Source organism: Scaptodrosophila lebanonensis, unplaced genomic scaffold (genome assembly GCF_003285725.1).
Source record: "Scaptodrosophila lebanonensis strain 11010-0011.00,11010-0021.00 unplaced genomic scaffold, SlebRS2 tig00000024-arrow-pilon, whole genome shotgun sequence".
Taxonomy (NCBI): Eukaryota; Metazoa; Arthropoda; class Insecta; order Diptera; family Drosophilidae; genus Scaptodrosophila; species Scaptodrosophila lebanonensis.
Genome location: NW_022060538.1, coordinates 5,569,229 through 5,583,251, shown reverse-complemented (window position 1 = coordinate 5,583,251; position 14,023 = coordinate 5,569,229). Strand labels below are relative to the sequence as shown.

The 14,023-nt window shown below is 38.9% G+C and overlaps 1 protein-coding gene across 1 annotated transcript; it reads right to left on the bottom strand.

Annotated features, from left to right (window-relative positions):
* Positions 1-2,072: 2,072 nt before the first annotated feature.
* LOC115621226 lies at positions 2,073-14,023 on the bottom strand. The gene is made up of 7 exons (XM_030514815.1): positions 13,692-14,023; positions 4,471-5,130; positions 4,100-4,380; positions 3,377-3,490; positions 3,144-3,308; positions 2,612-3,068; positions 2,073-2,432 (listed from the first exon to the last, which is right to left on the bottom strand). The coding sequence occupies exons 2-7, from the start codon at positions 4,890-4,892 to the stop codon at positions 2,222-2,224; spliced, it is 1,650 nt and encodes a 549-aa protein (XP_030370675.1). The 5' UTR covers positions 4,893-5,130; positions 13,692-14,023; the 3' UTR covers positions 2,073-2,221.

Sequence of the window (14,023 nt, the reverse complement as noted above, 5' to 3'; positions counted from 1 at the left end):
AAACAGCTATGTTGTACAAATTTCCGTTGCATTTAAGTTATTTGGTACACATGAGTTTATTAATTTGGATTCGTTCGTCAAACATGTTATTGTAAAAGCGAACTTGACCAAATTTCACTTTGTTTTGAGAACAGTCAGCTTGAAAACGATTGCAATATACACAAACAAAATAAACATATTTCCTTAATGCGAGGGCTTTGTGGGCCAGTTAGTGCTTTCATTTCTAATTGAAAATCATTTTAATTGCTCCATCGAGCATCAAGATTTAAATATTGTCTTTGGCCAGAAATTTAATATTTGTAAGCAGCATGATTTCACTTCTCGTTTTGTTCGAGGAGGAAACTAACTGGGAGAAAAACTAACTTTTTGAAACTGGAAATTAAAATACGAAACTAAATTAGGGTCATGTCATTCGTAAGAATTTTCTCGCACACACTCTTTAAATGTTGTAAGATATTGATACATTCTTAGGACAAATTTTATTATTTCTTGTGATTCAAGCGTCTGGGAGCAAATTAACTTTTTGAAACTGGAAATTAAAATACGAAACTAAATTAGGGTCATGTCATTCGTAAGAATTTTCTCTCACACATTTTTTAAATGTTGTAAGATATTGATACATTCTTAGGACAAATTTTATTATTTTTTGTGATTCAAGCGTCTGGGAGCAAACTGAAACTGGAAATTTAAATACGAAACTAAATAAGGGTCATGCCAGTCGTTAGAATTTTCTGGCACTAACTTTTTAAATGTTTTAAGAAAGAATTTGTCCGTTTTACAGATAATGATATATTCTTATGTTATAAGGAAAAACTACTTCTTACCCTGAACTTAATACACTGAAGCGTATATGACAAAAGTCTAATCAACTAATGTGCATATGTAAGAAGCCGAAAGAGACATGTCAGATCCCAATCTTTTTATGTAGAAATATATTTCAATTTTTCTCAAAAAGTTCAAAATGTGGCGTTGGATTTAAAGACTCCATTGTTTATTTGCGGAGAATCGTGCAATTAATTTACTAATAACTTAATATAATATCCCTATAAAAATGATACGTGACTTTTAAAATGAGATAAACGTATAAGTAATCCAAAACGGGTTGCACGTTTTCATGTTATGACTGTGCACTAAATCGAAACCAACTAAAATATGGTGATTTAATTATTTCATATACAACTACTAACTCATAATGTGAATTTCAATAATTACAAGCACAATTCAAAATGCTTTGCCCTCAATGCAGACTAATTTCAATAAACTTTAAAATGCCTTTGGCAAGTAATTCGGATAAATGAATAAAATACACATTTTCCCAGTGGCCCAGTTGCTGCAAAAATATTTGAATCATGATATTAATAATAATTTACAGGAATTTGCTTATTGCTTTTATTTCCTTGTCTTTATGGAACTCATTATGAATGTTGCAGCCATTCATTTATAAATTAATTGGAGCTCAATTTATTATTATTAATTATCTAAGAAAAATCGATGTGACTTTGATTCAGCTTCAAGTTGTAAATTTTATTCTATTTCTTAATATTTGACTTTGATTTATGTTTCTATTGTTCCGATTGACATGCTCTTCGACGCAAATTAACAGCGTAATGACACATTCCATACAAAATTCCAAAATTGTTTGCCTGTTTCTTTCCACGATAGTTTGTGTGGCCTTCAACTAGGATCTGCTAATACTAATACATAATACATACCCATAAAATAAAGCTGCTGTGAAACACATTTTTCGGCTTTGAAAATATAAACAAATTTAAATATTTATTTATTATAAATAAAATGACTATAAAATGATAACAACGATGATTAGGATGAAACATAAATAGTTGAAATAAATAAATAGTTTAAGCATACTAAGTGTGTATTATAATACTAAATATTTCGTTAACTTACAAATAAATACATATGTTTAATGGCTAAATACAACGACTGTTGATAGTAAATTTGTTAATTACACTAAAGAAATTTCTCTATTTACAGCACATCAGTGATTTATTCCCCCCACGAAATGCCCAAGACGTCTTGACGTCTCGACGCCAGCGCGTCGATCTTTTATATATATGGCTACGCTATCTAAAATCTAATTTGCATAATTACTGCTTCAAGACATGCCTCAAAAAAATTCGGGGCATGTCGATGTGTACATTTTTGCACAATATTGTTTCTGGTGTTGGAGGCGTTGTTGTGTTGTCATCATTATTGTCGCCTACGCCAATTTTCGCGCCTGTACCAGTTTGTTGATGTCGTTAAAGGTGGAGAGCATGGCGGGATTTTCGAAATCCTTGAATTCCTTGCATTTATCAAATGACTGCTCGCAGTCAACGCCATCCTGCCCGTCCTTAGCAGCACGCATGTATTTGAAGAAACGTAAGATGTCCGGGTTATCTGATGTGGGTTTTCGCAGCTCGTTCAGCTCTCTGGATACATAAACGAATTAGGAACAGGAAGAGGAAGGAGAAAAAAGAGGAAAAAATGTAAAAGGTAAGCAAGGCGTTGATTTTTTCATTTGAAATGTAAGCCAAAGCGAATTCTTGTTAGACGTGTGAGTACAAAGCCTTAGCATAGCATACTTTTAGGCAGTCACCATATGACTCACCGACTCAATTGCGCCGAAACGAGATTGCTGTACGGTGCATACTTTGCGGGGTTCGCATACATCAAACAGATGAGTTTTTCGCGACAATTCTCATTTTCAGAATTGAGCTTCAGTTGAGCGAACACCGAGTCCAAGCGTGACAGCAAGGGGCTGTAGAAAGGATCGTAGTTCGAGAGCAGTAGCGATGAGTTCGGCACCTTCTGGAAGCTCTGGAACGTGTTCATGTTGGCCGGTGCCACTGGACGTTTCGCCATGCCCGGAGCTGCCAACCCAGCGGTCGAGGAACCCGCGGACAGGCTCTGCGAGTTCTTGAAGGACGCCGCACCAATACTCTGCAGAGCACTCAGATAGGTGTCCTGCATCAACTGCTGCTGTTGTCCGCCATAACGCGAGAGAGCCTGCTGATTAATGGCATTCGCATTGAAGGGCGCGTATTGCGCTTGCTGCTGTGAAGCCGCTGTGTTTATTAAAAAGAGGAAGAGACAGCTATTGTGGGTATATCCTGCTTTGACTATATGCCTCTGACACGTACCTGTATTGTATTCATAAGCCCCATTGTTTTTACTGCCTTCATCTGCCAGACTAAACTTATTGTCGTCATCAAAGTTCACGCTGTTGTCCCTAAAGTCCAACTCCTGTGGCGCCTCCATGGGTCGTATAAACAACGGTACCGAACTGGCCGAGCCAGATGTGATGCCTGTTGATAAATGATGCTGCATTAGCCAAGACAGATCCCACCACATGCAATAAACAGATTTCAAATACCTTTGCCTATGAGGCGACTCACACTGCCAATTATGGTGGGCAGGAACAAGGCGAAAAGCAGGCTCTTCAGCACCTGCAAGCCCATGTAAATGGGCCACATAATCTTCTTAAGACCTGCAATGCAAATGTTTGTTAGATTTGTTTAAAAGTTGTTCATACAATGATATGAATTTCAGAACGTTGGTGTGAATTGCTTAATTTAATTCCGAATACTATTCTTCCGCGCCCTTGTATTCTCTAAAATATGAAAATCTTTTCAATTGATAGGCAAAGTTAAACAGCTTCTTTCGATTATCATATATTCTAGTTTATAAAGCTTTGGTAGTGAGTAAATGCCATCAAAGTGTATTATTTGCAAAAATCTCTTTTCTTTGTTAGAGTTCTCTGCATTGAGACCTTCTATATATACATTTCCTTAGTTTCCGATTGCTTTAAATAGTTAAATTATTCTTACAGTAAAGAACTTACGGCCAGAAGAGCAAATTATTAAATTTGTAAATTTGTAAATGTTGTAATTAATTTGATAACACAACTTTGAAACAAATTCCACAAAATTAATTAATTGCAACTTTTTGCTGGCTGTTTTATTATCTAAAGAGAACCAAAGTTCGTGATATCTAATTCGCGGAATTTTTATGACAGAATTAAAAGGGATATAATGCACTTTAGTCTTGTAATATGTATTTCTTAATCTGGGCACTTGCTTTTCATATGTTGGCTTACCTGTGAAGAACAAGAGACGTCCACTTTGCAGTGCCCGAGGTATGTTGATCTCGACATTGGCGTCCTCGACCGCACTCCGCACCTGACGCCTGGCAGGGTCTGATGGTGGATGGGTGTCGTTGTGACTTTGCTGCAAGGCCAGCACCAGGCCAGGCATAGGTTCGTATTTGCCTTGTGTAAAGAACTGCTCCACATATTCCATAAGCAGCTGCTCCAAGCCATTAAGTTCTTTATTCAATGTTGTGGAGTCCTCCTCCACTGCCGGCGCTTGACTATGTTCGCTTATTTTAGTAGCAGTCGGAAGAGCTGTTGACCGCTCCTGGGGTAACGATGCGGGCTCGACTGCACGAGCTATCGTTGATTTTGTCGACCTTTCTGTTGACTTTGGCTGCATTGGCTCCGCAGTGCCGTTGTAGTCTTTTCGCTTCATGGCAACGGCCAGGCGCAGATCGCTCTCGGTTTCGACGGGCTGAAAGACGCGATATTGCCCGGCTTTGGTGAAAACATTGCGCGATATGAACTCAGGACTTATGTCTTTGGGCATCATGGGTCGAAATGTGTTGTCATCGTTGTGAGCGGCGCCGGCCAGGTTCGTCAGAGGTTGGCTGTAACCACGGCTAGACGATATTGCTGTGGCCAGCCAGAGTTGACACAACAAGAGGCTGCAGAACAGCGTCCACTGCCGTGCACTGCATCTTTGCTTTCTGTGCGTGTTTGTTTTTAATTTTGGCTGCCTTCTCCTCCCCCTCCTGCTGCTGCTCTCAGCGCTGTTTTCTTTACTTAACATATTCATTATACGCCTTGTTGTCGTTGTTTACGTTTACGTTTAAGCTGTTCTTGTTATCCTTCTTATTTGTTATTTTGTTTTTATGTTGGTGTTGTTGCTGTTGTTTACACTGTCACTGTCACTGCCAGGGTCTATCTCATTGGTTGTTTTACTGCAACTGCTGTTGCATGCTACACGTGGAATATTTAAATGGGTTGCCCTTGCTTGCTCGCCAGTCTTCAGCAATTTCATTGGAATTCGTGCGCTGTAATTAAAAATTATAGCGTTAAGAGCATTTTGCTGTAATTGTTGTTGTTGGTTTCGTTATTCTTATGGTTGTGGAACTTGCAATTACCCAACAACACCCCCTGCTATCCACTCCATAAATAATTTTATGGCACGTGACAAGCAACCAAAATGCGCCGTCACAGTCAATAAAATGAATCAAGAGCATTTTTCTCTGCGGTCGCAGCCAAAGGGCCCGACCTTGGTGTCTGGCGCCACGCCCCCAAACCGGCCAGAGCATTGTCTGCTGCGCTGATAATTGGCCCGAAATGTTCGGAGAGCATTTAGACCTGCAACCTGCTAATCAAGTTGTCTATTACGAATGAAGTTAGCGCCGTTATTGCTTACCATCAGATTGGTGTCTGCAGATACAAATCATGCCGACTCTAGCATTTTGTCAACATGACGCGTGCTCCTGCCTAACGCCCCAGCACTGAGCGATAAGTAAACAATGCACGTCGCACTTTTTATTTATCTTTTCGGTACCAGCGGCGTCGGATTTTGACACGCCATCCACGGCCAACAGTTAAATAGACGAGCGACGAGCGGGCAGGCGCTTTGAGAAAAAAGTGAAAATGCAAACAGTTTGTTTTTGTTTACACGCCAGGCATTTCAGCTCGAGTTGGCGGTTTGAGAGTTGCGGGTGGGGGCGGTTGTAACCGCCAGATCACGTTATTTTCTTGTTGCATTTTCACTTTCGCTTTTTTAGCGGCATTTGAAAAACGCTCTACGCGCATAAACACAAATAATGACAGCAAAGAGTCTCTTAAATGTATTACAGAACGAAGTTACATTCGTTTGTTCTCCGTTGCATGACAACAAGTTAACGAAAATAAACACAAAGCGCTTTCGTCCAAGACTGCACAAAGAATTTTACGCACGAATTGCTGTGCAGTCGTTGGCTTCACCAACACGCTTCCATTACCAAGCTACGCCTTTGCGTACATTTTCCAGAACAATTTCCTCCGCATGTTAATTAATGGGAAATTATATACTTTAAAAGAGTTCGGTATAAGTGCCAAGTTGAAATATTCGCAAAATTCCATTTGCAGCTCCAATTAATTTTGTTTGCTCACCGAAGGTATTAAATGGTAATACCATTTAATTTCAGTCTGTCAGAAATACTTTAAAACCAAATCGGCTCGTGGAAAGTTGATGCTATTGATTGCTTTCGACCCATTGATGTGGGTTGTTGCAAGATGGTCAGATGCCCGTCCCTAGAAATACTACCCACTACCAAGATAAGTGAGCCTGAATAACGTGCAGTATTTAAACTTTGTCCGAAGGTTCTCTCTTTCGCTCTCTTTTGCGACGCAACTATTCATGGTGAGAATATATTTATTAAGCCAAATTCCCAGTGCAGCAGCGTTAATGCACATCGATGGCATCTACCAGGATTACAAGCGGAAGTCTATTCTGCAACTTGTGCTCCCATCCATCCGTCGACAGCTCACAACATAACAGCATAAGCGGCATAACGTCAATCAACTTTTCCAAGCAGAGTTTGCAAGAGTTTCATAGAAGCTGCAACGGCATACCATGGTTGGCAGACGTCTTTAGTTGTTGAGAATAGTTTGAACATCTTTTCTGTACTTTACCAGCACTGAGTAAAAATTTTCCGAAGTTTTAAAATGAACTTGTTTCCTGCCGCTACAAATTAAATGTGGACCAAAGAAATAAACGAACACAAAGTCTCAAGACTAACGTGGCCCACCCGTAAAAGGGCTATGACCGTACACCGGCTTGTAGGAGCTGTCATGATGAGGAGGAAAAGAAAGCGGTGACCAACCTCTTCTGCGACTTCCCTGCCCTACCTAGAACTAGACACCGCATTCTAGGAGCCATTTTTCCTCCCAAATCTGTAAGCGTTGTTCACAAAGAAGCCCAATGACAAATGTTTTTAACGATTAAATATGTATATTAATCGTATCTAAAAACTATGCCAGTCTTATGGCCAAAGCTCTGAATTTATTCGGAAATCCAAAACCTTAACTTCCCCTAAATGAGATGCTGACTACGCACATGTCTTCGACTAATGTAGGATGTACGAGTGATTAGAACTAAAAGCCATAAAATCGTTTTAATAAAACATCCACCACCAATCACATCGAATTTTTGCCTTTTTGAGCGCAATTTATGTAAACAGTTATCTAACTTGGTTAACTTATTCCGGAAATGCACTTGAATTCGGAGAAGCAGAGAGTGCCTCTTCTTGTTAGTCGGTAGTTTTTATTATACAAGTATACTTGTAACGTGTTTAAAGTTGTTTTGGTTTTCCCCGACCTTCATTAACGAGCGATGCTCAGCCCACTCGATGTTTGGATTCCTCATTTATCATTGAAAATTCCCACGTTGCAACTGCCGCGACTTACTGCCCCACTGCCCCACTGCCACCCTGCCCCCTCTGCTAAAAGCCAAAACCCGCAGCTTGTCAAAACATTTTTGGGAAACACGTCGGCATCGTATATGTGTGTGTGTGTGTGTCTCTCTCTCTCTCTGTGTGTGTGTACGTGTGTGTATAGTTTTGCAACTTTGTTCTCTCCACTCACGCAGTTATCGCACTCTTGGCATTGTGTTTTTATATGCCTTTGGCTGCTGGCCCTGTTGCGGAGTTGCGGTTCTGTGGCCCATGATTGCGCTTGCATGCAAATGAGCCTTTGTAATTAGAACTCGAAATTTCTGTAGTTAGTAGCTTATCGCACTCTCCTCATCTGTGGCTACCATTTACAAGCACTTGCCACTAACGTTCTGCTGTGCATATCGAGCTGGTTAGTTGCAACTTTTTAATTTGTGCTTGGAGGCCTTCATGCTCTGGAAAACTTTGCTAGCTGCTTGGTTGTTGTTGCAGCAGTGCTTAATTCATTTAGTTGTTGTAGTTAGACTTTTACTGCCTGCCATGACGCTTGCTGCTGTATGGCATCTTAGTTATATTTAGGCAAATGCGAGTTGATGTGTGTGTGTGTGGATATGCAAGCCCGCCCATCTGAAACGAAGTTTTCTCAATTAAGTCACAAAAACTTTTCCACATTCTGACAGCACGCACACAAATCCACATACTCATATTCATAATACAAATTGATGGAATTGGAGCAGAGCTCCCGCGAGTCATAAAAAAGCATGGCAATAGCATCGCCATTAGCATTATATAAAAGTACAAAGCGCTGACTACAGTCTAATAAGTCGACGACTGTCAGCATTTGCGACACGTTCGTGACAAACTACAAAAGTTAGACAGTCGCTTAGACAATGCGGCAAGGCACAACCAGTTTCCAGTTTTGGAACCAACTTGATAAACGGCGTTAAGTGCGCGCCAGTTAACGGTCAAATCCATAAACTAGCCTTACGAGCTGCATCCATAACTGTGGACAATGTGACATAACTGTTTTCAGTAGTTTTCCCCTGCCATCGCCCGTCGTTTAGAACAAGTTGCGGACAGTCGAGCCACTGACCGACCGCACGGGCCAAAGCTAGAGAGAATTATCTTCGCTTCACTCACACCAGTGGACACACATATTTGAACAGATCTGTGAGAGATCTGAGCTCAAATAGTGCTTTAGTGTTGTGGAAGTTTTCCACTCGTCTGCCATTTCTGAAACTTTCTGCAAATATAAAATGATGTCGCTTTGTTTCCTATTACATTTTTCTGAATTGAAATTAATAAGACTTGATAAACACCAAAGTATCCACAGATGATTGTTTCACAGGACAGAACAGTGAAAAGAGGAAAATGACTATAGTTGGGATGTCAGCTCTCTTTCTATAGATATTTATGGTTCATATTCTGCAGAACATCTTCAAACAACTTTTTAATTTATAAATCTCTCTAATTACGGGTACTTGTGACTCCAACAAGTGAATGGTAACAATTTTGAAAGTAAAATGTTAGATGCGTGCTCAGATAATCGAGACAGTTTGAAGCTTTTTGCTGTTCGACCTCGTTCCAATTCAGCGAAATCAAAAATCTTTTTTGTTCTCTATTTTCAAACTCACTTATACAAAGACTATGTAAACATTGCTTCCTGTCTTACCAAAAGTTTATAACTTACTTTGGCAAAAGGTATTATTTCTTTGTTTATATCAAAATAGATATGCACACAAACATTTTGCTAGACTTTTATGTATATGATTTGCAATTAAAAGGGATAGGAGATTTATACACTGGAGCTGTCCTACTGCAGTCCTGTTTCAATTTCAATATTTTATGCATGCATAAATGAAAAATAATCTTAAGCTAAATTAAATAAATCTTGACTTCTAGAGCCATTCAAGAGAAAACATGGAGCTTTTTTAAGTAATAATTTGATAAATTTTTTATTCCTGGACTTTTTTTCTTTTAACATTATTGCTATTGTTATAGTATTGGTGACTTAAGAGAACGCTCTTCTAAATTCTAAATTTCTCTTGTTTGTGTATACCATTTACTCATTTATTGAGCTCCATCAAAATCTTTGTCGTTAGCTTCAGAACAGTTAGGAGTTTCCGTTGCACACATTTATTTGTTTGTCAACATAGTGCTTCGATTATTTACATACAGTTATTATATTAACAAAGATAGATGATGGGTATAAATACATTTAATTGTACATAACAAGACACAATGAGGTAAGTAGTTCTAAGTCAAACGCTTTTCGGAAATATATGTTGTTCTTAAACCGCATAACGACCTGATAGGGAATATTTTCAGTGGATAAGCACATCCACCTATACCTAAACGAACACACGATAACTATAACCACATCTAGCTTAATTAAACAAATGTAAGCTTAAATAAATATATATGTATGGTTAAAATAGTTAAACTTTAGATACATCGGAACCGAAGCTCTTATTGTTTTATTTTCAAAATTGTAATTCTTTAATTGAGGCACTGCATGCAGACAGCTTTTAAAACTCAATAAATTTGCATTTAGTTACACATTATATGATAGCATGTTAAATTTTAAAACATTAATCAAACAAATGGGAATGTGAGTCGCACTATCGTTTCATACTATCATCACGTATCGGATATTTATTAAAGTACACGTAGGTATGAAGGCTGAATAGTGTTTGGCTTCAATTTCCTTTTTCCTCTGAACCAACAGTCTAACAACAGGTATTTTATGTTTGTCCAAATACATTTGCTGTCAATTTTCTGTCAGCCACTTTATTGCTGTTTCGTGGCGAAATGCTCGTTTAGTGAAATGTTTTGATTTTTGCCAATTAGCTACAAATTGGGTATTAACATTTCGGCTTCTGGCAACCATTAGGGTGCTGGAATTGTTTTAGGGAGGGTGTTCTGCTGCCACACCCACTAAAATCAAGTGATTTATATGCAAGTTGAACTCTTACCCATGTGAGGCTTCGATCGTTATGTCTTAACTTGTTTATAGAAAGTTTTCGTTCGTGTCGACATTCAAGTGATTATATTTAATTCGCTCGCTTGCTAATTTTTAACGAATTATGCAACGCATGTAATTGCAATGCAACACTCTTGTCTCAAATGATATTTGGCTGGCAAACATACTATTCAGTGAGCAATTTAAATTGGATTTGGAAAGCACTTCTCAAAATGTCACGCCTTGCCAGCCAATTCAATTGCATGGCTAAAGAGCGTGAAACATTTGCCTCCACATAAATACTTGCGTACTATACTACAAGTATGTTTTCTCGTACATGTATGTATGTATGCTTGGGGGCGTTTGCGCGACATTGACAAAACATCGTCGCATATACTGTACAAGTAAGTCGACAAGCAACAGGAACAACATTTGACATGAAGTGGCAGCTGAAGGGTGCTGCCCTGAGATTCTGTAACTGCTGCAGGCGAATGCAGACAAGAGCGCAATAATTTGTCATTTGGCAGTAAGTCCTGGTTTGTTGGCAACACTATTAACACTATTCTTTTTCCAACCACAAATCTTTTTATTAATGGTTTTTCGTTTTATTATGTTCTAAAGAATTGTCGCGAGATGGGTTATGAAAACCAAGACCATTTGTCAATTTCAGCTCGGAAATTATGTATAGCACTTAATTTGACCAACAGCATTACAACTGATCCAAATTTTGAAAAAGAATTAGGCTCTTGAATTTTTAATTTAAACGGATAAAGTCTGATATTTCACAATAATATTCTTCCAAGTCTGCCTAAAAGCTTCGCTTAACATGGATTATGAATTCATTAAGGTTGTTTTGTGAGTCGCTTTCGCTTAGCTTTTAAGCTCGATAACAAAAGGTTTTAGAGGTAATATGTTTTAAAGAGTTGTTTGCTAATTCGCCATGAGAGCATTTCTTTAAATGGGACCAAGTCATGCCAGGCCAACTCTTGTTTTCACTGAACCCTCTTCTCTCTCCCCCACAGTCCTTCAACAAAACTTTGTTGCACGAATCGTTTTTATGGCATCTACATATGTATACTCGTAGTGCACAGATTGTGATAAAGCTTCAGAAAATGGGGAGGCCCCATTTAAAAACAATATACAAGTAAGTACCTTATGTAATTAGGATATTGTCGAAAACAGATGGATGGATGGATACGTACATATCTATGCCGATTTGTCTCATCATGCTGATCATCAATACCCCTACAGTTTGACACTACAGTTTATTTAACGCTTAGACTTGCTAGCATACCCTTACACTGTTCGCATAAAGGGTAGAAAAATAAGTAATTTTCACCAATGCCAACCACTTTCAAACGAAAGAATGATTTTCCATTAGTCCGCATGAGAATTATTCGTTTTGTAAAATTGTGCACTTCTGGCTCATCATTTATTTTCCGGAGCATACTTCTTGGCTTAAGATTCTTGCCTATTGACATTTTATTTGAAATATGAGTGCATTTGTGATTACAAACAAATTGAATTTTCCGTGGAAATGCAATTTTAATGGCTTCACTGTACAAGTACGTGCTTGTCAGTCAGGTTGCACTTCCATTTCTCTTTGCACTCTTCCTGTAGCCTGCTTCTGTCTGTCTGCCTGTCTGCGAATGGCGCTTCGGCGCTTTGCTCCAAATGGCTGTAGTCGTTGGTGTTAAGAAAGTTGCCTGGCCATGAAACGAGTTAAAGATGCTGCTGAAAATCTGCAAAAGCTGCGTCTCAAAATGAAAGTGCGAGTTGCTAGCTAGGTGTCAGTATGTGTGTGTGAGGAAGCATTTTAAATATAGTACAAAACATGAACCGACTATACATTTCACTGTGGCAATTGAACCGCCGCAAGCATCTCACCACTAACCACATTTTTATGGTTGACTACAATTCCAGGCGACTAACCAAGCCTTAAGTTGCAATTACAATTTGGTAATCAAAAGCCCGTAAAGTGTTGGGCGTCGTCTCGCAGTACACTCAGCGAAAATAGTGTTGAAGCCAAATTTATCTCATTAATATGTAGTTACCTTAATTAAGCGACACAGAAATATTTTAGCGTACTCAGATTGAGGCACAAACTGTCATAGTACTTAATATTTCTCTATATTTAATTTCTAATTTATTTAGTGCAAAAATAAATACTCGATCTAGGCAGATAACAAGGGGATGCTTACTAGCCGGAAAAAACGAGTCGGCTGCCCAACAATTTAGTACAATCCTAAGGTTTCTTTAGGCATACAAATTGATTTGAAAAGTATATCCCAATATTATCGAATCTCTTGCTTTGAACATGTTATGCAATTTCTTCAGCTGCATAATTAATTCAGCTGTTTTTTTCTGTGTGTATGTAAGATAGCGGCTTTCCAGGTGACAACTGAGTAACCATAGTATCGTTGTCATGTTTTTGCAGTCGATTGGCTGCAACAGCCTGCCTTTAGGCTTCCACTTCCACTTTTGAAAACCCCACGCATGACGCATTTCGAATTACTTCGGCTGTTGTTCATGTTGTGGTTGTTGTTATTGTTGTTGTTGTTATTGCTGTTGCTGTTGCACATGAAACGAATTTCTACCAAAAAGAAAGTGTCATAAAAGTTGGCGGGCCGCAAACGAGCCAAAACCATAGCGTCTGAGGTCTGTTGTGTCGCACAAATCGATTGGCTGGCTGGCTGGCTGGCTGGCTGCCTGCCTGCTTGAGCAACGCTCTGAGCTTATTTTTATAGCTGCTCGGCTTTATTTCCATTTACATTGAGGTAGGACGCCAAACACATATGTATGTATGCATTTATAAAGATGTACATCAGTATGTATAATATGTGTTTGTACTTCTTACGTAACAGCGCATCTTTAGCATTTAATTATAACGTTTGCTATTAAAGACCTCAGCATGCGGTGCGGCTAACGTGTCGACAGAGAAAATTTAACAATTGCTGTTTGCTATCGTGTTGTCTATTATGTGTATGTTGTTGTAGCTATTATTATTGTTGTCGTTGTTGTTGTTGTTATTGTTACTGCCATTTGGCAGCATTCGAGCTTACCCTTCACTCGCAGCGTTCGTTTAAAAGCGAGCTGGCGAAAGAAAATGGTCGCTTTAATGGTCGCTGACTGAATCAAAGCACGAAAATGCACCGCCACCACCACTCGTCGGGTAATTCAATGATAAATGATTAATGTCTGCTGTATAAACAATCGAATTTACCTTAAATAATGCACAGCACTCAGCGGACTTTGGTAATTATTGATTGATTTTTGCACATTCAAATTGAACGCTTTTGTATACAAATTAAAAGAATTTGCCGTTGCTGGCTATTTTCATTCCGCGAAATTGCAGCGACACTCTTTTTCTCTCTTCGTTTTATTTGGCAAGTGAAAAGCGGACCAAACCACTTCAACTGACACACTGGCAATGCAATTTGTTGCGTTTCGTTTTCACTGCACGGCTATTATAATTGACCAGAAGATAATACTCGTATCTGCACCAATTGTTGTTGCCGCATAATTACGCAGAGTCATTCGAGCTGGCCTTGCACA